Genomic DNA, 20,671 nt, shown 5'->3' with positions numbered 1-20,671 from the left:
AAAAAAAAAAAAAAAAAAAAAAAGAAGTCTTACTTAAAATATGGCTCCAAATCACAAAGACTCAAGATTTGCCTTGACCAAAGGTGATGTTTTTATTAGAAGTGGGTGGTTCAATGGGAAGGATAAGTACATCACACTGATTTTTTTGACAACAGTAGAAAAAATAATGTTGTGTAGTAATAATACTGAATTATTGTTTTTCCAAAGTACACATTGTTCTGAAATAATATCCTTCCATTTCTCTGCTCATTGTTCAATACATAGTGTTTTTTAGGTTTTTGTTTTGTTTGTTTGTGGATGTAGGGTCTCACTTTGTTACTCAGACTGGTCTTGAACTCCTGGGCTCAAGTGATCCTCGTGCCTCAGCTTCTTAAAGTGCTGGGATTACAGGCGTGAACCACCACACCAGCTAACACACAGTTTTGACAAACTACGATGTGCCAGTTACCAAGGATAGGCTGTTCTGAGAAGAATCTCACAATTTGGAAAGAGTGACAATGCTGTCTAGTGGAGTTGAATTGGGAGAACAAAGTTCTTGAATTAAGGAGAGAAGAATATAATCATGATAATGGCTTCCATTCTGGAGCTCTTACTACAAGTCTGATATTGTGCCTTGCCTTGACTTGTAATGTTCACAGCAACCCTTCAAAGGGAGGGCTTATTATCCCCGTTATACAAATGCAGAAACCAAGGCACAGAGAATTTCGTAGCTGTCCGGTAACTGAACTGGGACTCAGAGACAGCAGTCTCAACTCCAAAACCTATCCTTATAACGTACACTCTGGTGCTTAATAAATGTGAATTATATAAGAGAGAACACTTTTCGGCCGGATGCAGTGGTTCACGCCTGTAATCCCAGCACTTTGGGAGGCTGAGGCAGGCAGGTCACGAGGTCAGGAGATCAAGACCATCCTGGCTAACACGGTGAAACCCCGTCTCTACTAAAAAATACAAAAAATTACCCGGGCATGGTGGTGGGCGCCTGTAGTCCCAGCTAATCGGGAGGCTGAGGCAAGAGAATGGCGTGAACCTGGGAGGCAGAGCTTGCAGTGAACCGAGATCGCGCCACTGCACTCTAGCCTGGGCGACATAGCGAGACTCCATCTCAAAAAAAAAGAAAAAGGTTGGGGGAGAGAACACTTTTCTAAATATCCTTACAAATGGAAATAAGGCCTGTAGTTCAACAAATACGAGCCTTTAAAGTTTATATACCTGAGCTAGACTGCTTTTTCTATGTGCGTGGTTCTAAAAGGATGATTATCTAGTTTGAAGACCCTTTCCTTATGCAAAATAACTAGTCACAGCATACAGGAATAGACAGCTGGGCATTCAGAGTTGAGTAAGTACCTGCAGTGGACTCAGCTGTTTTTGGTGTAGAATTTCATGGCTAGAAATTCATGAAATGCAGAAATTCCCCAGTAATTCTTGTTACACATGAGTCTAAGGGGCCAAGTTAAAAATAGCATTTTTTAAGAAACAAAATTCATGCTCACAAAAATTCAAGTGGTGCAGAAATATGATGCAAACATCTTCCCATACTCCCATTCTATACAAAAGAACATTATTGATTTTAATTTTGTTTCCATTTTTACAAAAATTTAAAACAATCTTTCTACTTGGTTTTCTAATATAATGATAGCATGGATTTTTAAATGTTTTATAAATATTATTGTTTCAATAGATTTATTGTATTCCACTATATAAACATCCCATAATTTATTTAAACCACGTTATTGACAGATGTTAGGAGTGTTTTGCTCTCTTTTTGATATCACAAATAATTGTAACAAGGAACATTCTTTTGTAATTGTGCAAGTGTGTAGTTGAATAAAATTGCCTGCAATGAAATTGCTCAGTTTTTTAATAGGATTCTGAGGGCAACCTTTAACATTGTTCTTGGATAACTTTTAATATTACACCTCAATTAATACAGATTTTTTTTTTAAGCAGGAGATAGGAGTATAAATATGACCCACATCCTAAAATATTTTTTTTCTCCTCTGATTTTCAGAGGAAGAAAGAATTCGTTAGGGGCAGGAAGAAAGGAACATTAAAAGTTAAATTCTATGGGCTGTTGTCCTTGACTTTAATTATCAAATCTTACCAAAACCTTGTCGAGATTCATGGTTCTGAATTGAGGGGGAACAAAAAGTATAAAAGTAGCTTCTCCTGTCCCCTATGCAATTCTGTAAAGCTTTGGGTCTAATAATCTTATTCCTTCCACAGATCGAGTTATACAAAAAGACAAAGGCCCATATTATACACACCTTGGGGCAGGACCAAGTGTTGCTGCTGTCAGGGAAATCATGGAGAATAGGTGAGGAAATACGCTTCCCTGTTAAAATCATTCTTACTGTGGATCTGACTCAATGGAGATAAATCATCTCTAAGAACAAACGCCGTGATTGAAAAACATTCAGGAGTATGGGTTGGATGTTTCTTAGGGCCCAACACAAGAGGGGTGTCCTCATGTCGCTACTGAGCCACCCATCATACAAGCTGTTGGGCACATAAAAGAGCACCCACAAAACAAGACTAATTGTCTTTGATAAATTCAGAAGTACTTTTTATATTATTGTATAATGGTAGAAATAGGTCAAATTACCACCCTTGACACTGCATACCCTACATTCCCATTGCTTGTCTTGCAGTCAGCCTATTTTTTAAAGAGTGATCTTTAAGGATAAGTGAGTAGGACTGGTTAACAAAATACCTGCCACACAAAAGCAAATGTTTAACAAAAGTAAATTATGAGGAGTGTTTGATTTTTGAGCTTCTGTACATCTATATCTTATATACATTAAGATCTTCAAAGCCAAAACCTTCAAGTACAGATTGCAATTAATTAGTACATTCCCTTCACTGTGTTTTATACTCAGGTATGGTCAAAAAGGAAATGCAATAAGGATAGAAATAGTAGTGTACACCGGTAAAGAAGGGAAAAGCTCTCATGGGTGTCCAATTGCTAAGTGGGTAAGTATTTCCTATTTATACATTTTTTTTGAAGCTTGTTATTCCAGAGCTGATATTTATACTTTTACAATAGCCAGAGTGCCCTTTATTTTATTTATTCATTTATTTATTTAATTTCTGAGACAGAGTCTTGGTTGCCCCAGCTGGATTGCAGTGGTGCAATCACACCTCACTGCAGCCTTGATCTCCCAGGCTCAAGCAATCTTCCCACCTTGGTCTCCCAAGTAGTTAAGACTATAGGCACTTGCCACCAAACCCACCAATTTTTTGTTTTTTTTTTTTAAGTAGAGAGGAGGTCTCGCTACATTGCCCAGGCTGGTCTCAAACACCTGAGCTCCAGTGATCCTCCCGCCTCAGTCCCCTAAAGTGCTGGGGTTACAGGCGTGAGCCACTGTGCTTGACCAGATTTTTTGATAGATTTTCAAGAAAATTGGTCATTTGTGGTAAGAGTTGCAAATATATTTTCTCAGTTTGTTGTGGTTTTACCAGTTAGATTTTTTTTTTTAACTGTAATCATCTTTTTCATCTTTTATAGCTTTAGGGTATTGTGTCTTAATTAGAAAAATCTTTACCACTTGTAGGTTATAAATCTCTCATTTCCTTTTGTAGTATTTTAATGATTTTATTTTATTTTTCTATATTGAAGTATTTTATATTTATCCTGGTTTAGAGTATTGGTAGCTATGTACACTTCTCCAGATGGCTACTCAGTTATCCAACACCACTCATTTAATTGTACATCTCTTCATTATTGATGTGTATTTGCTTATGTGTGTAGATTCCCTATTGTGTTAAATCATTATCTTTAATCAGCATGAGATTGCTCTATTTAGGTTTTATAATATTTCCATGTCTAATAGGCTAATTCCTTTTAATTTTTCAAAAGTGGTCTGACTATTCTGGTTTATTTTATCATATTAATGTATAAACACCATGCTTCATTACAAGAATAAAATCCTATTGGTATTTTTATTGGAATCGTATTAATAAAATTTGGAGAATTTACATATATTTCATGTTCAGTCTTCCTATTCCACATATTGCATCTTTCCATTTGCGTATGCCTTCTTTTGTCCTTGAGGACTGTTTTAAGATAGAATTTATTTAAGGTAGAATTTAGATGTTTCTTGTTTTTGTACATATTTCTCTTGTGTATCCTCTAATACAGTTAGTCCAACAGACTAACTCTAATTTTATATTGCTTTAGTAATGATGGTCTCCTTACTTTGTTTCTGTCTTCCCATGGGGATGTTTCCAGAGTTTTCCCATTAAGTGTGGGTTGTCAGCCAGAACGGTGGCTCACGCCTGTAATCCCAGCATTTTGGGAGGCTGAGGCGGCCAGATCACCAGAGGTCAGGAGTTCGAGACCAGCCTGGCCAACATGGTGAAACCCTGTCTGTACTAAAAATACATAAAATAGCTGGGCCTGGTGGTGGGCACCTGTAGTCCCAGCTACTTGGGAGGCTGAGGCAGGAGAATCGCTTGAACCCGGGAGGCAGAGGTTGCAGTGAGCCAAGATTGGGCCAATGCACTGTAGCCTGGGCAACGAGAGCAAAACTGTCTCCAAAAATAAAATAAGCGTGGGTTGTCAGGGAATGCGTTTCAGGGGAGGTAACATTTAAGCTGAGAAAGGAGTGACAAAAAGGAGCTAAGTACGCAGAGGATATGCAGGGAGTAGCACTCCTAAGCAGAGAAAACAGCACGAACAAAGGTTTTGGGTTAAGAAATAAGAGTACATTAAAAAAAATCTAAGCAGAGTCATTTGAAATTAAGGGGATAGGCTGGGCGCAGTGGCTCACGCCTGTAATCCCAGCACTTTGGGAGGCCGAGGGGGGCAGATCACCAGAGGTCAGATCAAGCCCATCCTGGCTAACATGGTAAAACTATTTCGTGTCTACTAGAAATAAAAAAAATAACTAGATGTGGTGTCGCGAGCCTGTAGTCCCAGATACTCTGGAGGCTGAGGCAGGAGAATTGCTTGAAACCAGGTGGAGGTTGCAGTGAGCCTAGGTCGAGCCACTGCACTCCAGCCTGGGCCACAGAGTAAGACTCCGTCTCAAAAAAAACCCAAAATAGGCCGGGCGCGGTGTCTCAAGCCTGTAATCCCAGCACTTTGGGAGGCCAAGATGGGCGGACCACGAGGTCAGGAGATCGAGACCATCCTGGCTAACAAGGTGAAAACCCGTCTCTACTAAAAAAATATAAAAAACTAGCCGGGAGAGGTGGCGGGCGCCTGTAGTCCCAGCCACTTGGGAGGCTGAGACAGGAGAATGGTGTAAACCCGGGAGGCAGAGCTTGCAGTGAGCTGAGATCTGGCCACTGCACTCCAGCCTGGGCGACACAGCGAGACTCTGTCTCAAAAAAAAACAAAAAACCAAAAACGAAATTAAGGAGCTAGTTAATAGAACTGGGTGGGGGTAAAAAGGTGAATGATTTTGTAGGCCATAGTGAGGAGCTGCAGTTTTAGCCAATGAGTAACATGAAAACTTATAAGTATTTTAGATAGAGATATGTTATCTGGCTTATGTTTTATACATAGTATTTAAGGAATTAACTGATAAAACCTGTCTTCCTTATCTGTCACTATTCAGCATCTTTTTTTTTTGAGACGGAGTCTTGCTCTGTCGCCCAGGCTGGAGTGCAGTGGCCGGCCGGATCTCAGCTCACTGCAAGCTCCGCCTCCCGGGTTCATGCCATTCTCCCGCCTCAACCTCCAGAGTAGCTGGGACTACAGGTGCTGCCACCACGCCCGGCTAATTTTTTTGTATTTTTAGTAGAGACGGGGTTTCACCGTGTTAGCCAGGATGGTCTCAATCTCCTGACCTCGTGATCCGCCCGTCTCGGCCTCCCAAAGTGCTGGGATTACAGGCTTGAGCCACCGCGCCCGGCCATATTCAGTATCTTTGAATAGCAAACAGGTATCATCTCTTCAGTTTTAGTGGGTTAGGAATCCAAGTGGTGCTTCTGGCATAGGCTCCTATGAGGATGCAATCATCTGAAAACTTGACGGGGGGAGAGTGGTGCAGTTGGAGGACCCAATTCCAAGCTCTCTTACAGGAGACCTTAGCTCTTTGATGGCTATTGGCTGGAGGCCTCAGTTCCTCCTCATCTTAAATGTTTTCATAACGCAGCAGCTTGGTTTCCCCCAGAGTGAGTGGATCAAAAGAGAGCAAGGAGGAAACGACAGTGTCTTTTATCACTTCGAGAGGTTGAGGCCAGGAGATCAATGTCACAGTGTACTATGGTGGCTCCTGTGAATCCAGAGCCAGCCACTGCGCTCCAGCCTGAGCAGCATAGCAAGACCCCACATCACTTTACAAAAAAAAAAAAAGAAAATCAACTAGATTCTCAGAAGCCACAGTTATAAATCTCCCATCCTGGCTTTGTGGTAATAATTTTCTTGCTCTCCACCTTTCCCTGCTAGTTATATATTTCTCAAATAGTACAGTTTTATTTTGTTTTGTTCCTTTGTGTCTGGCCTATCCATAGTGCCTTGTATATTTGAAATAAATCACACAATTGGTTCCCAATATCTGGGGCTGATAGTTGTTACAGATTTGTTGAGCTGTATCTGTTAGCTATTTCTGAATTGTTCACTCCTTTGTCACGTGGCAAGGAATGAATATGTCCTCATGATGTGGCAGCTGGCTTCTCCTACAGTGAGTCCAAAGGAAAGGCAACTAGGCTTATTGGTGGGATTGGGGGTGATTTCCTTTTCCTGTCTTTAAAACCTTTTTAAATATAATAATAACGACAGTGATATAAATAATTGTAGTGTATAGTTTTTTGGGTTTTTCTTTTTCCTTAAGAAGGCAAATATAAACCATGTAGCTTAAAGATTTTGGTAGCAACTTTCTATTTAGTATTTTTCCCTAGTGAAATTTTATTTGTTGGTTTTGGATATCCATCTGTCTGTGTTGCCTGGACTACAGTGCACTAACCTAGCGGACCCCAACCCCTGAGCCATGGGCCAGTAAGAACCTGACTTCACGGCAGGAGGTGAGCGACAGGCGAGCAAGTGAAGCTTCATCTGTATTTCAGCCACTCCTCATTGCTAGTATTACTACCTGAGCTCTGAGTCCTGTCAGATCAGCAATGAGATTAGATTGTTATAGGACTACAAACCCTCTTGTCAACTGTACATGTGAGGGATGTAGGTTGTGCTCTCCTTATGAGAATCTGATGCTTGATGATCTGTCACTGTCCCCCCTCACCCCCAGATGGGACCATCTAGTTTTAGGAAAACAAGCTCAGGGCTCCCTCTGATTCTTTATTATGATGAGTTGTATAGTTACTTTATTACATATTACAATGTAATAGTAATAAAAATAAAGTGCACAATAAATGTAATGCACTTGAATCATCCCAAAACCTCTGCCCCTGGCCCCACTTCCGTGGAAAAATTGTCTTCCATGAAACGGGTCCCTGGTGTCAAAAAGGTTAGTGACCACTGCACTAACACAATCATAGCTCACTGCAGTCTTGAACTCCCAGGCTCGAGTGATCCTCCCATGTCAGCCTGTGAAGTAGCGAGGACTATAGGGGTGTGCCATTATGCCTGGTTAATTTTTTCTTATTTTTTGTAGAGTCGAGGTTTGGTATGTTGCCCAAGCTTGTCTTGAACTCCCAGCCTCAAGCCTCTGCCTGCCCCAGGCTCCCAAAGCCATGAGATTATAGGTGTGAGCCACCATGCCCAGCAGCAACATTCTATTTAAATCCTTAGGGTTATTAGGTACAAGAGGTATTTGGCATTTTTCGTGAAGCAGGTATATTTAAATTGCTCTTATTTTCTCTTGTGCAATGTCTTCTCAGAATGAGAATACCTTAGTGTATACTAATGTATACCTGGCTCTTTTCACAAATGCAAAAATAATCCAATGGTAAGAAATGAAATAAAGCACAGCTGCTGAGCAACGTAATGAAGAATTTGCTATCTACTAATGACGATTCAAAAGTGTAATCTTGGTAACAAAACCAAGCAATACTATTGCATTTCTATGAAAATAGAATAGGTTTTTTTGGTTGTTTTTTTAATTTTTTTGTTTTGTTTGTTTGTTTGAGACGGAGTCTCGCTCTGTCACCGAGGCTGGAGTGCAGTGGAGCGATCTCGCGATCTCGCGATCTCTGCTCACTGCAAGCTCCGCCTCCTGGGTTCACGCCATTCTCCTGCCTCAGCCTCCGGAGTAGCTGGGACTACAGGCGCCCGCCACCACGTCCGGCTGTTTTTGTATTTTTAGTAGAGGTGGGGTTACACCGTGTTAGCCAGGATGGTCTCCATCTCCCCACCTCGTGATCCTCCCACCTTAGCCTCCCAAAGCGCAGTGATTACAGGCGTGAGCCACTGCTCCCGGCAAAAAATTTTTTTAAATTAGCCGACTGTGGTGGTGTGTGCCTGTGGTCCCAGCTACTCGGGAGGTGGGACGATTGCTTGAGCCTCGGAAGAGGAGGTTGCAGTGAGCCATTATCAGGCCACTACACTCGAGCCTGAGTGAAAGAATGAGCCCTGCCTACAGAGAGAACAGAAAGTTGAGTGTCTTGAATTTGAATTGGTATCTTGAAATAGTATGGCTGTGGTATTCATTAGCTATTTTCTGAGGCATGAGAAACTGAGGATTAGAGCTGGGAATCTGCTGGAGTTGTCCACCCCACGCTTGAACTTTAGGTAGAGGTTGAATGAAAATTGGAATTTAAAAAAGTCCATGAGGGCCGGGCGCGGTGGCTCACGCCTGTAATCCCAGCACTTTGGGAGGCCGAGGCGGGCGGATCACGAGGTCAGGAGATTGAGACCATCCTGGCTAACACGGTGAAACCCCGTCTCTACTAAAAATACAAAAAAAAAAAAAAAAAAAAATTAGCCAGGTGCGGTGGCAGGCGCCTGTAGTCCCAGCTACTCGGGAGGCTGAGGCAGGAGAATGGCGTGAACCCAGGAGGCAGAGCTTGCAGTGAGCTGAGATTGCGCCACTGCACTCCAGCCTGGGCGACAGAGTGAGACTCTGCCTTAAAAAAAAAAAAAGGCCATGAAGGAAGGTGGGAAAAAATTTCAAAACAATTTAAAAAAAGAGATTTAGATCTGTCTGTATTCTACATAGTTGTAGAACTTTATCGTGAGGTTATTTTGAGTGACACTAGTGCAATTGGGTGGACTATATGTGGGTGAGGGAGGAAATGAAGGTCAAAAATTTTGAAGTAAGAAATGGAATACACACATGCAGTCAGTAAATTACATTGCTCCAAATTTACTTTTCATCTTGGATAGTGTACATTTTTGGTGTACTTGTTATAAAACATTAATCTATATCAAGCATCATTTCATGGTTTCATTTTTTAAAATCTTCATGTATACGCTTAGATTTGTTAGTAGTTTTAGAGTTCTATCCTAAACTGCCCCCTGCCTTTTTTTTTTTTTTTTTAAATTTGTGTTTCTTTTGTCTTCCTTTTTTTTTTTCTGAATCTTGCTCTGTTGCCCAGGCTTGAGTGCAGTGGCATAATCTCGGCTCACTGCAACCTCTGCCTCCCAGGTTCAACCAATTTTCCTGCCTCAGCCTTCACCATGTTGCCCAGGCTGATCTCAGACTCCTGACCTCAAGTGATCCACCGGCCTCCACCTCCCAAAGTGCTGGGATTACAGGCGTGAGCCACCGCGACAGTCCTCTTGTCTTCTTTGTTTCAAAGAGAGATCTATTACTTCTCTTTTTAATGATCACACACAAAAAGTCTAACAGAAAATTCTAACTGGCCAGCACCATTTTCTGAGCCATTCTTACATTGTTTTGACTATGTTCTCAACACTGTTTTATTCTTCTCTTGAAATGTTTCCTTGCCAGGTGGTCATTAATACTCTCACATAATTATAGTCTTTGGCAGAGATTTTTGACTCTTTTTCTGTGCTGTCACTTTGGATCTTGTACTTCAGTAGATTTTGAAGAAAAGGGTAGTGTAGTTTCTTAGATGCACCTTAGATGTTCAAGGAGAATCGCTTGAACCTGGGAGGCAGAGGTTGCGGTGAACTGAGATTGCACCACTGCCCTCCAGCCTGGGTGATAGCATGAGAGCCTGTCTCAAGAAAAAAACAAACAAAAAAAAATAGTATTTTAAAAATTAGCTGGATGTCATGAGTAAATCACATTTAAGAATATCCCAGCTGGCCAGGTGTGGTGGCTCACACCTGTAAACCCAGCACTTTGGGAGGCTGACATGGGCGGATCACTTGAGACCAGGAGTTCAAGACCAGGCTGGCCAACATGGTGAAACCCTGTCTTTGCTAAAAATACAAAATTAACTGGGCATGGTGGCGTGAGCCTGTAATCCCAGCTACTCAGTAGGCTGAGGCAGGAGTATAACTGTTTGTGTACTTCCCCTCTTGAGCTTCTGGGGTAATGGCAGAAGTAGGGAGAAGAGTCAAACAGTGGATGGCCTCGTTGGCTCCAATGCCTGAGTGCTTCACACTGGGCATTGTGATGAGTTCCCCTCTGTGGAATTGTGTATTAGTCAATAGAGCAGGTGTGGCAATGAATACCTACAAGTGATTTCTTTTTTTTTTCTTTTGAGATGAAGTTTCACTCTGTCGCTGTGATCTTGGCCCTCTGCCTCCCAGGTTCAAGCCATTCTCCAGCTTCAGCCTCTCGAGTAGCTGGGATTACAGGCGTGTGCCACCACGCTCAGCTAATTTTTGTATTTTTAGTGGAGGTGGGGTTTCACCATGTTATCCAGGCTGGTCTTGAACTCCTGACCTTAAGTGATCCAGCCACCTTGGCCTCCCAAAGTGCTGTGATTACAGGCATGAGCCACTGCGCCCAGCAAGAAAATGTTGTATTTACCCCTCTTGTCTGATGTGACCCAAGTTTAGGGGTGAAGCTAAAGTATGCAAAAGTCCTCAAACCGTCTTTCTTGGATTTATACATTTATCCAATCTTCAAAACCATTCCCTTTTTTGTTGTCTTTGTTAGTTCTTCTAAGGTTCTACCTAATTACCTGCCTTGGTTATCTTTGAACTATACCATAGTGCTGCTTGTTTCTGCCCAATAAGGCACCTCCTTGTATATTATCATGACAGGAAGATAAAGAGATGAGGTGGTACCCTGGGCTACTTGTTTGGTGCCTACGATATCTTCCTAATGTGAGCTAGCCATTTTATTTTTCAGTGATAAAATTTAGTCAGTGAGCAAGAAGTTAATGTTAACTGTCAATAATATTAAACTGACTCACTATTATTTATTTATTTATTTATTTATTTATTTATTTATTTTTGAGATGGGAATTTCGCTCTTGTTGCCCAGGCTGGAGTGTAATGGCATGAATTTGGCACACTGCAACCTTTGTTTCCCAGGTTCAAGCAATTCTCCTGCATCAGCCTCCTGAGTAGCTGGGACTACAGCCATGCGCCACCATGCCTGGCTAACTTTGTATTTTTAGTAGTTTCTCCATGTTGGTCAGGCTGGTCTTGAACTCCCGACCTCTAGTGATGCACCTCCCTCGGCCTCCCAAAGTGCTGGGATTACTGGCATGAGCCACCACGCCCGGCCGATTAGTACTCTTTTTACGTTAGTTTGTTTGCTCGCTTATAGAGTTCATTTTTTAAGGAAATTTTAATTCAAGTATAACATACACACAGAAAAGTGTACCTACCATAAGGTACAGCCCAATGAAGTTGTGCAAAGTAAACATACCCATGTGACCATTGGCCAGATCAAGACATTACCAAAACTTCAAAACCCCGTTGTGTGAACTCAGTCATCAACCCCTTTACAAAGGTTGAATTGTATTGTAAAAGTCTCATTTTCTTGTAATATGTAGATAGCTTTAAAAGATGTTAACTGGTGACTTCTTGGGAGGGGTTGGCCACCATAATTTTGTTTTGAAAAATTTAGTCTACTTTGTCTCTTATATGATTATTATTAAAACTCAAAAGTGACGTTTCTTTGGAAAGATACGATCCTGCTACACTTGACATGAATGTTGCTCCTAGATCTGAATCTGATCTGGAATTTGTATGCTACATTTATGGCATTGACAAAGCACCCTATTCCCTTTGGAAACCTTACAAATAAGATTGTGTTACAGGGACTTATTTTTTGCTTTTAAAAAATAATCTTTTTTAAAAAATTATAATTTACAGCTTGTATACTTCAATTTAGTTTGGTTTTTAATTTAACCTTTTTTTACTTTTTTTTTTTTTGAGACGGAATTTCACTCTTGTTGCCCAGGCTGGAGTGCAATGGCACAATCTGGGGCTTACTGCAACCACCGTCTCCTGGTTTCAAACAATTCTCCTGTCTCAGCCTCCTAAGTAGCTAGGATTACAGGTGTGCCTGGCCAGTTTTTTTTTTTTTTCTTTTACTTTTTAAAAAATATTGGCCGGGCGCGGCTGGCTCAAGCCTGTAATCCCAGCACTTTGGGAGGCCGAGAGGGCGGATATGAGGTCAGGAGATCGAGGACCATCCTGGCTTAACCGGTGAAACCCTGTCTCTACTAAAAAATACAAAAACTAGCCGGACGAGGTGGCAGGGCGCTGTAGTCCCAGCTACCGGAGATGAGGCAGGGCGAAGAGAGAGAGAGTGGACGCTCGAAGACAGACGCAGGACCTGGGAAGGTCGGAGCGTCTGAGCGTGAGGGCGTGAGCTGAGAGTCCGGCCACTGCACTCCAAGCCTGGGCAACAGAGCTAAGGACTCCGGTCTCAAAAAAAAAAAAAAAATTACTCTCATTACTTTTTTGAGGACAGAGTTTCAACTCTTGTTGCCAGGTCGAGTGCAATGATGCAAATCTCGTCATTGAAACCTCTGGCTCCACCTGGTTCAAGGAATTCTCCTGCCTCAGCCTCCCAAAGTAGCTGGGAATACAGGTGCCCACCACCCCAACCCGGACTATTTTCTTTTTATATTTTTAGTAGAGATGGGTTTCACCACGTTGGCCATGCTGGTCTTGAACTCCTGGACCTTCAGAGTGATACACCCGCCTCGGCCTCCCAAAGTAGCTGGGATTACATGTGTGTGCACCATGCCAGCCTTTTTTACTTTTTAAACCTTAAATTTTTTAAAATTGTGTAATCTTGTTCACTTCTAAATATTAGTTTTAATAAAAAATTTTTTTTTTTTTAATTGAGACCAAGAGTCTCGCTCTGTCACCCAGGTTGAGATGCAGTGGCCGGATCTCAGCTCCACTGCAAGCTCCGCCTCCGGGGTTACGGCCCTTCTCCTGCCTCCAGCCTCCGAGTAGCTACGGACTATCATGCGCCCACCACCTCACCGGCTCATTTTTTGTTTTTTTAGTAGGACGGGTTCAGCGTGTTAGCCAGGATGGTCTGATCTCCTGACCTCGTGATCTGCCTGTCTCGGCTCCCAAGCAGATGCTGGGATTACAGGCTTGAGGCCACCGCCGCACCCGGCAAATTTAAAAATATTATTATATACACATCTATGATATGATTTCAGATTTTAAAAGCCCTTACAATTGTATAGCCTGTGCTTAGAGTTGTAATTTTTAGCAGTTTGAGTATACTCAAACTAAGAGTTAGGCCTGTGAAAATTTTCTCGGTTTTTGAGGACCAGGAGTCTTGCTCTGTCACCCAGGCTAACAAGTACAGGGCTCAACTCACTTGCAGCCTCGACCCCAGGCTCAAGCAATTCTCCTCTCAGCCTCCTCAGGGAGCTGAAACCATAGGCACTCACCATCAACGCAGATAGTTTTCTGTGTTTTTTTTTAGAGACGGGTTTCTCATTTCAATTGCCCAGGCTGGCCTTTAACTCCTAGGCTCAAGAAATCCTCCTACCAGCCGGGGGCTGGTGGCTCAAAGCCTGTAATCCCAGCACTTTGGGAGTCCGAGTCGGGCGGTCCGATGGTCAGGAGGTTTGAGACCATCCCTGAGCATAACACGGTTGAAACCCCGTCTCTACTAAAAAATACAAAAAGCTTAGCCAGGCGAGGTGGCTGGCGCCTGTAGTTGCCCAGCTACTAGGAGAGGGCTGAGCAGGAGAAATGGCGTAAACCCGGGAGGCGGAGCTTGCAGTGAGCTGAGCATCGGCCACTGCCCTCCAAGGCCCGGCCGGACAGAGCAAGACTCTGTCTCAAAAAAAAAAAAAAAAATCCTCCTACCGCGCGATCTCCTGTGTTGGGGTTACAGGCATGAGCCACTACGCCCGGCTAGAACTTTTTTATTTTCTTTCCTATTGTTAAAAAAAAAAAAAAAAAAAAAAAAAAAAGAAAAAAAAAAAAAACACAAGTATTGTGGGTTTTTTCATTTAAAAAAATTTTTTTTCTTTTTTTTGCAACGGAGTTTCACTGTTGTCTCTCAGGCTGGAGTGCAGCAGCACAATTTCAGCTCACTGCAACCTCTGTAGTTCAAGCGATTTTCATACGTCAGCCTCTGCCCTAGCTGGAACTATAGGTTGTACCACCAGACTTGCCTAACTTTTGTATTTTTAGTAGAGACAGGATTTCACCATGTTGACCAAGCTGATCTCAAACTCCTGACCTCAGCTGCTCTGCCTGCCCTGGCCTCACAAATTGCTGGGATTACAGCTTGAACCACTGTGCCCTGCCCTAATTTTTGTATTTTTAGTAGAGGCAGGGTTTCACCATGTTGGCCAGGCCAGTCTCGAACTCCTAACCTCAAGTGATCCACCTGCCTTGACTTCCCAAATTACTGAGATTATAGGCATGAGCCACCATACCTGGCCTGTTGTTAATAGTTAAAAAAATAGAAACAAAATACTAAGCTAAGAGTGACAATTTTTGTCATTGTACACCTAAGGTGAAACTTGACATCATGATTCAATTTGCATTGTAACTAGCAAAGGTAGGTGTCTTTACTTATTATTAATTTTTATTTCTTCCATGAATTCACTCTTCATAACCTTTTTTTAGGTTATCTTCTATTATACTTTTGTAAATATGTATAATAGACCACATATGTATAATATGTATATGTATAATAGACCATGGCTGGTTTTATCATGGCTGGGCGTGGGGCCTCACACTTATAATCCCAGCACTTTGGGAGGCTGAAATGCGCAGATCACTTGAGCCCTGGAGTTTGAGACAAACCTGGGCAACATAGCCAGACCTCCTCCCTACAAAAAATGCAAAAAAGTAGCCAAGGACAGTGGCAAGTGCCTGTAGTTCTAGCTACTTGGGAGGGTTAGCCGGGAGGATCAAATGAGCCCGGAGAGCTTTTAAATGATGTTAAAGGCTGCATACATTGAGCCATGATGAAGCCACTGCACTCCAGCCACCGTGACATAGTGAGACACTGCCTCCAAAAGAAAAAGAAAAGAAAACAAAAAAAGAACAATTTTAAAAGAACAAACTTCAATTTAGAAGAGCAATTCCCTTATTTGTTTAGAAAATGTTTCTCTTGAGGGTTGGAGAATTACCTATTGGGTACAATGTTCACTATTTTGGAAGTGAGTATACTAAAAGCCCAGACTTCACCACTGCCCAATATATCCATGTTAAAAAACTGCACTTGTACCCTCTGATTCTTTAAAAACAAATTTTCCTGACATGATGCGCATTTACCCTTCCGTATGAACCTTAGAAACACGCTAAATTTGAATAGATTGCGGGAGAGATTTGTGGCTAGACATTTAGGTTTGGCTTTCTCATTTAGGAACACTGTCATGTTCTTCCAAGTGAACTTTCTTTTATAACCTTCTCTTTATATTTTTTATAGTTTTATTGTTATGTTTTTGGCATCTTTCTGTTTTTTAACAACCTTACTGAGATATCAGCCTTTAAACCAAACTTCTATCTGGTTATTCCTGGTATGTAGTAAAGCTACTGTATCTTCAGTATATAGGGATCTACTTGTTTTACTCTTTAAAAATCAAGTAGATTTTTCTGTGATTCTTTTAAAAAATATTCTAGAAAGACTATTATAGCTATAATAATTGTGTCCTATTATTTTAATACCAGTCATATATCATATTGTCTGTTTCAAATAGGACTGTAGAACAATTATGAAGTCTGTATACCAGCAAGAAGTTAGTGAATATAGTAGAAAAATAATTAAATGTCACCAAAGTATTCACTGACATTAGGAATAGATAGTATATTTTTGTACAAACAGAACTAGAATGTGTATACCTTCAGTGTTCTCCTGGTTTTTGTAGGCAGGGTAATTAAAAGCTGTTTAAATACTTGGTTTTCTGTTTCCTATATGCATGTGACATGACTAGAAGCCAAATTTGCCTGCTATAACAAAAACCTCTATGGGGCTTTGAGCTGCTTCTGTCCCAAGCATTGAGTATTCAAGAATAATCTTAGCTACAGTTGCCTCTTGGAAATTTAATAGTATCTTCATAACAACACTTTCTTCTTTCCACCAACATAGGTACCTCCTTTTTTTTTTCTTTTTTTCTTTTTTTTGAGATGGAGTCTTGCTCCCGTCGTGCAGACTGGAGTGCAGTGGTGCAATCTTGGCTCGCAGCAACCTCCACCTCCCAAAGTGCTAAAGGCATGAGCCACGGTGCTGTCCTGGGTAGCTCCTTTTTACTGTGTTTTATTTTGCTAGGTGACGAATATTGTTGGGCATATATTCATATGCTCATCATCTATTTCCGTATTCTCTATTATGAAGTGCCTATTCAATTTTTTTCTGCCAATTTTCTATGGGGGCAATTCTCTGTGTGTGTTGTATCATATATGCCAAATGTATACAATGTAAATATATATAATGTGTATATATATATTATGTCAAGTATATATAATGTAAATATTTCCTCCTGCCCTTTTGCTTGCCTTCTTTGTTTTTTTTATTTTATTTATTTATTTATTTTTTGAGGCAGTTTCTGTCACCCATGCTGGAGTGCAGTGACGAGATTTGGACTTAATGCAACCTTGGCTTCCCGGATTCAAGGGATCCTCCCGCCTCAGCCTCCCAAGTAGCTGGGACTGCAGGCAGGTGTCCACAACCGGCTCATTTTTGTGTTTTTTGAAGAGACAAGGTCTCACCATGTTGCCCAAGCTGGTTTCAAATTCCCGACCTCAAGTGATCCAACCACCTCCCAAAGTGCTGGGATTACATGTGTGAGCTACTGCGCCTGGCCTGCTTTTTTTTTTTTTTACTCTGTTGCCTAGGCTGAAGTTCATGATGATAGCCTTGAACTCTCCATCTCAAGTGATCCTCCTGCTTGCCTTCTTTATTTTTTTATTATATTTTGGGGGGGGGGGAACAGAGTTTCTGTCGCCCATGCTGGAGTGCAGTGGTGACATCTGGGCTCACTGAAACCTCGGCTTCCCATGTTCAAGGGATCTCCCACCTCAGCCTTCCAAGTAGCTGGGACTACAGGTACATGCCACTATGCCGGGTTTATTTTATTTTTTATGCAGACTGGGTCTCAGTATGTTGCCCAGGCTGGCCTCGAACTCTTGGCCTCAAGCAATCCTCTCACCTCTACCTTCCAAAATCTTGGCGTTCCAAGTGTGAGCTGCGTCACCCAGCCTTTTTTATCTTTTCAATTAGCAGATTTGGTAAGCCATTTTAAAATGCTTTGCCCACTCGTAGGTCATGACTATGTTTTCTTCTAAAATTCTTCATTGCTTTATTTTTTGTGTTTAGATATACATTATATTCAAGTTGATCAGTGTGAGGTAGGGGTCAAGATTCGTTTTCTTCCATAAACGTTGGAACAATTGGTCAGTTTACACACACACACACCCCTCTGATAGGGTTTTGATTGGGATTGCATTGAATCTAGAGATCAATTTTGGGAAAATTGACATAATTATAATAATGTCTATTCCATGAATTTATACTCCTCTGCATATAGTTAGTCCTTTGTTTATTTTAATAATATTTTTAGTTTCCAGAGGTCTTACAGATTTATTTTTTATTTAATTTTTTTTTTTGAGATGGAATCTTGCTCTGTCGCCCAGGCTGGAGTGCAGTGGCCGGATCTCAGTTCACTGCACTCAGCCTCCCGAGTAGCTGGGACTACAGGCACCTGCCACCTCGCCCGGCTAATTTTTTGTATTTTTTAGTAGAGACAGGGTTTCACTGGGTTAGCCAGGATGGTCTCGATCTCCTGACCTCGTGATCCACCCGTCTCGGCCTCCCAAAGTGCTGGGATTACAGGCTTGAGCCACCGCGCCCGGCCCAGACAGATTTAATATTTAAACAGTTTATTGAACTCAGATTTGAATTTAAAGACTCCTAACCCTTGTGCTTAATTTTCTATTGTACACTGATGGAAATTTGGAATATCCAGAAAAGGCACAAATATCATCAGTAAAAGCTTTTAGCACTTCCTGTACAAAATTTTATTAATATAAATTTGTTGTTAATTTTGACAACTTGAATATTAACCAATATAATTTTGATACAATATGTATAATTTTGTATTTGAGATGATTTGCAAGCAGTGTGTTATTATTTGGCTGTAAGAGGACATATAAATACAGAAAAAAAATTTAATGTAAATAATTGTGTCTAGGGGGAAGGTCCTAAAGCCAACTCTACTCAAGGAATGACTTGGTAGCAATGATTGTTAACCATCTGGAGTGACAGAAGAAAGTGATATTGGGTAACTAACTTCTTAAGAAGTTTCATCTCAAGTTTTGTAATATTATTATAGCAACAAAAAATTATGCTATTGGTTGCTCCATTCTGGTCACTAGGATGGGCGTTTTCATCATGTCCTGGTTATGTGCTGATTTTTAATGTGGTCAATCTCTGCACTTTGTAAATTTTTGATACATGAAGGCAGTTTTAAATGGTTGGATGGTTTTATGTGGTGACAACATTTGTATAGACTTTTTGTTTTGTTTTGTTTTGTTTTGTTTTGTTTTGTAGTTAACACTCGGACCACTAAGCAAATTTTAAATACTGCTGAAGCCTTTTAACATCCCAATAATTGGATGCAATATTAAATAAATAAATAAAAATTTACAATTAATTTTTCTATTTTGCATTCACCAAGTCAACTAGACCACATTAGTCTTATGAATTAAAAGCATATAATGCATCCTTCCAATAGCATGTAAAAAATCACAGAAATCACAGAGGCATTTCTTTGTGTGTATTAATTCTTGATAGTAAAATGAGTCACCCAAAGGAAAATCTGTGACATTCCTCAGATGGCCAAAATTCAGTTGTCAACTTTATTTTTAATGTTGAGAGTTCTTGGTTATTTCCATCTAATTACATTAGATGGTTTTTTCGATCATCCACATTTGTTCCTTTGTGACATTCATGGAATTTCAGTGCAGTTAAGATTTCTACCGAGCCCTCTCTTGTCTGCTGTGCAAACTAGAACAGCAGTGAAATAAAACAGACTGCCTTGTACTACTTCTACAAATAATAACCACATATCACAGATTTTTGTTCTGCCTGTTGTTTGTTAGTCATATAGGCTCAGGTACTCTTGTGATGAGTCTCGTGGAGAGGGAACTGTTGAGGCAGTGGAAAGTCCTACAGGCTTTTATCCCTTGAGAAGCAGTAACTTTAAAAAAACTAAAATATGGCCGGGCATGGAGGCACATGTCTGTAATCCCAGACCTTTGGGAGGCCAAGGAAGGAGGATTGCTTGAAGCTAGGAGTTTGAGACCATTCTGGGTAACATAGTTAGACCCCGTCTGTAGAACAAATTGTATAAATTAAGTAAATAAACTAAAATATAATCATGCAGAACGTCAAAAGGAATATCCATTGCATTCAAATTTGGCATACTTGTCTTCCATAGATGAATGTATTCTGTTTTTTCAGGTTTTAAGAAGAAGCAGTGATGAAGAAAAAGTTCTTTGCTTGGTCCGGCAGCGTACAGGCCACCACTGTCCAACTGCTGTGATGGTGGTGCTCATCATGGTGTGGGATGGCATCCCTCTTCCAATGGCTGACAGGTTATACACAGAGCTCACAGAGAATCTAAAGTCATACAATGGGCACCCTACCGACAGAAGATGCACCCTCAATGAAAAGTAATTAAATCTGTTGTATACTGCCTTGCCATTCAGATCTCTATTACATAATGGTAAAATGTTATTTAGCTACCAACTATGTATATTATATGGGAGAATAGGATTTGAGTATTGTGGAATTAAAAAGAATGAACATTTCTGTACAGAGAGAGTATTTTATAGTGAGTTAAGGTCAGTTTAAATCATTCTCCTTTAGAATATTACTTCACTGTGACCGGGTGCAGTGGCTCACACCTGTAATCCCAGCACTTTGGGAGGCCGAGGCAGGAGGATGAGGTCAGGAGATCAAGGCCATCCTGGCTAACACAGTGGAACCCTGTCTCTACTAAAAATACAAAAAATTAGCCAGGCGAGGTGGCGGGCGCCTGTAGTCCCAGCTACTCGCGAAGCTGAGTCAGGAGAATGGCGTGAACCGGGTAGGCTGAGCTTGCAGTGAGCCGAGATCATGCCACTGCACTCCAGCTTGGGCGACAGAGCGAGAGTCCGCCTCAAAAAAAAAGGAAAGAATATTATTTCATTGCTTCCCTTTTTGGGAAGAGTCTGGAGGAAAGGGATTTTGACTTAAAAGAATGGTCTTCCACAGGAGTGTCATATCATTTTGCATTTCCTCTATTCAGTGTAAGAGAGTATCTGTTTTTCTGTAGTCTTACCAATGACTATGTTGGCAAATGTGAGTCTTTGCCTATTAAGAGAAATGACATCAGGGTAATTTTGACTTGAATTTCTCTTATGAATGAGAGTGTTTTTTTCTTTTTTCTTTTCTTTTCTTTTCTTTTTTTTTTTTTT

At 41.0% G+C, this 20,671-nt stretch overlaps 1 protein-coding gene across 1 annotated transcript in view; it reads left to right on the top strand.

The window, feature by feature from the left end:
- The window catches only part of TET1 (tet methylcytosine dioxygenase 1), a 134,920-nt gene that overhangs the window by 86,013 nt on the left and 28,236 nt on the right, over positions 1–20,671 (top strand). The window contains 3 exon segments of the mRNA XM_017851456.1: positions 2,227–2,317; positions 2,880–2,973; positions 19,674–19,885. Coding sequence (XP_017706945.1) covers positions 2,227–2,317; positions 2,880–2,973; positions 19,674–19,885 — 397 coding nt within the window.

This window comes from Rhinopithecus bieti, unplaced genomic scaffold (genome assembly GCF_001698545.2).
Source record: "Rhinopithecus bieti isolate Rb0 unplaced genomic scaffold, ASM169854v2 scaffold_33940, whole genome shotgun sequence".
Lineage (NCBI taxonomy): Eukaryota > Metazoa > Chordata > Mammalia > Primates > Cercopithecidae > Rhinopithecus > Rhinopithecus bieti.
Note: the sequence above shows the minus strand (reverse complement) of the source record. Positions and strands in the feature narration are given on the sequence as shown.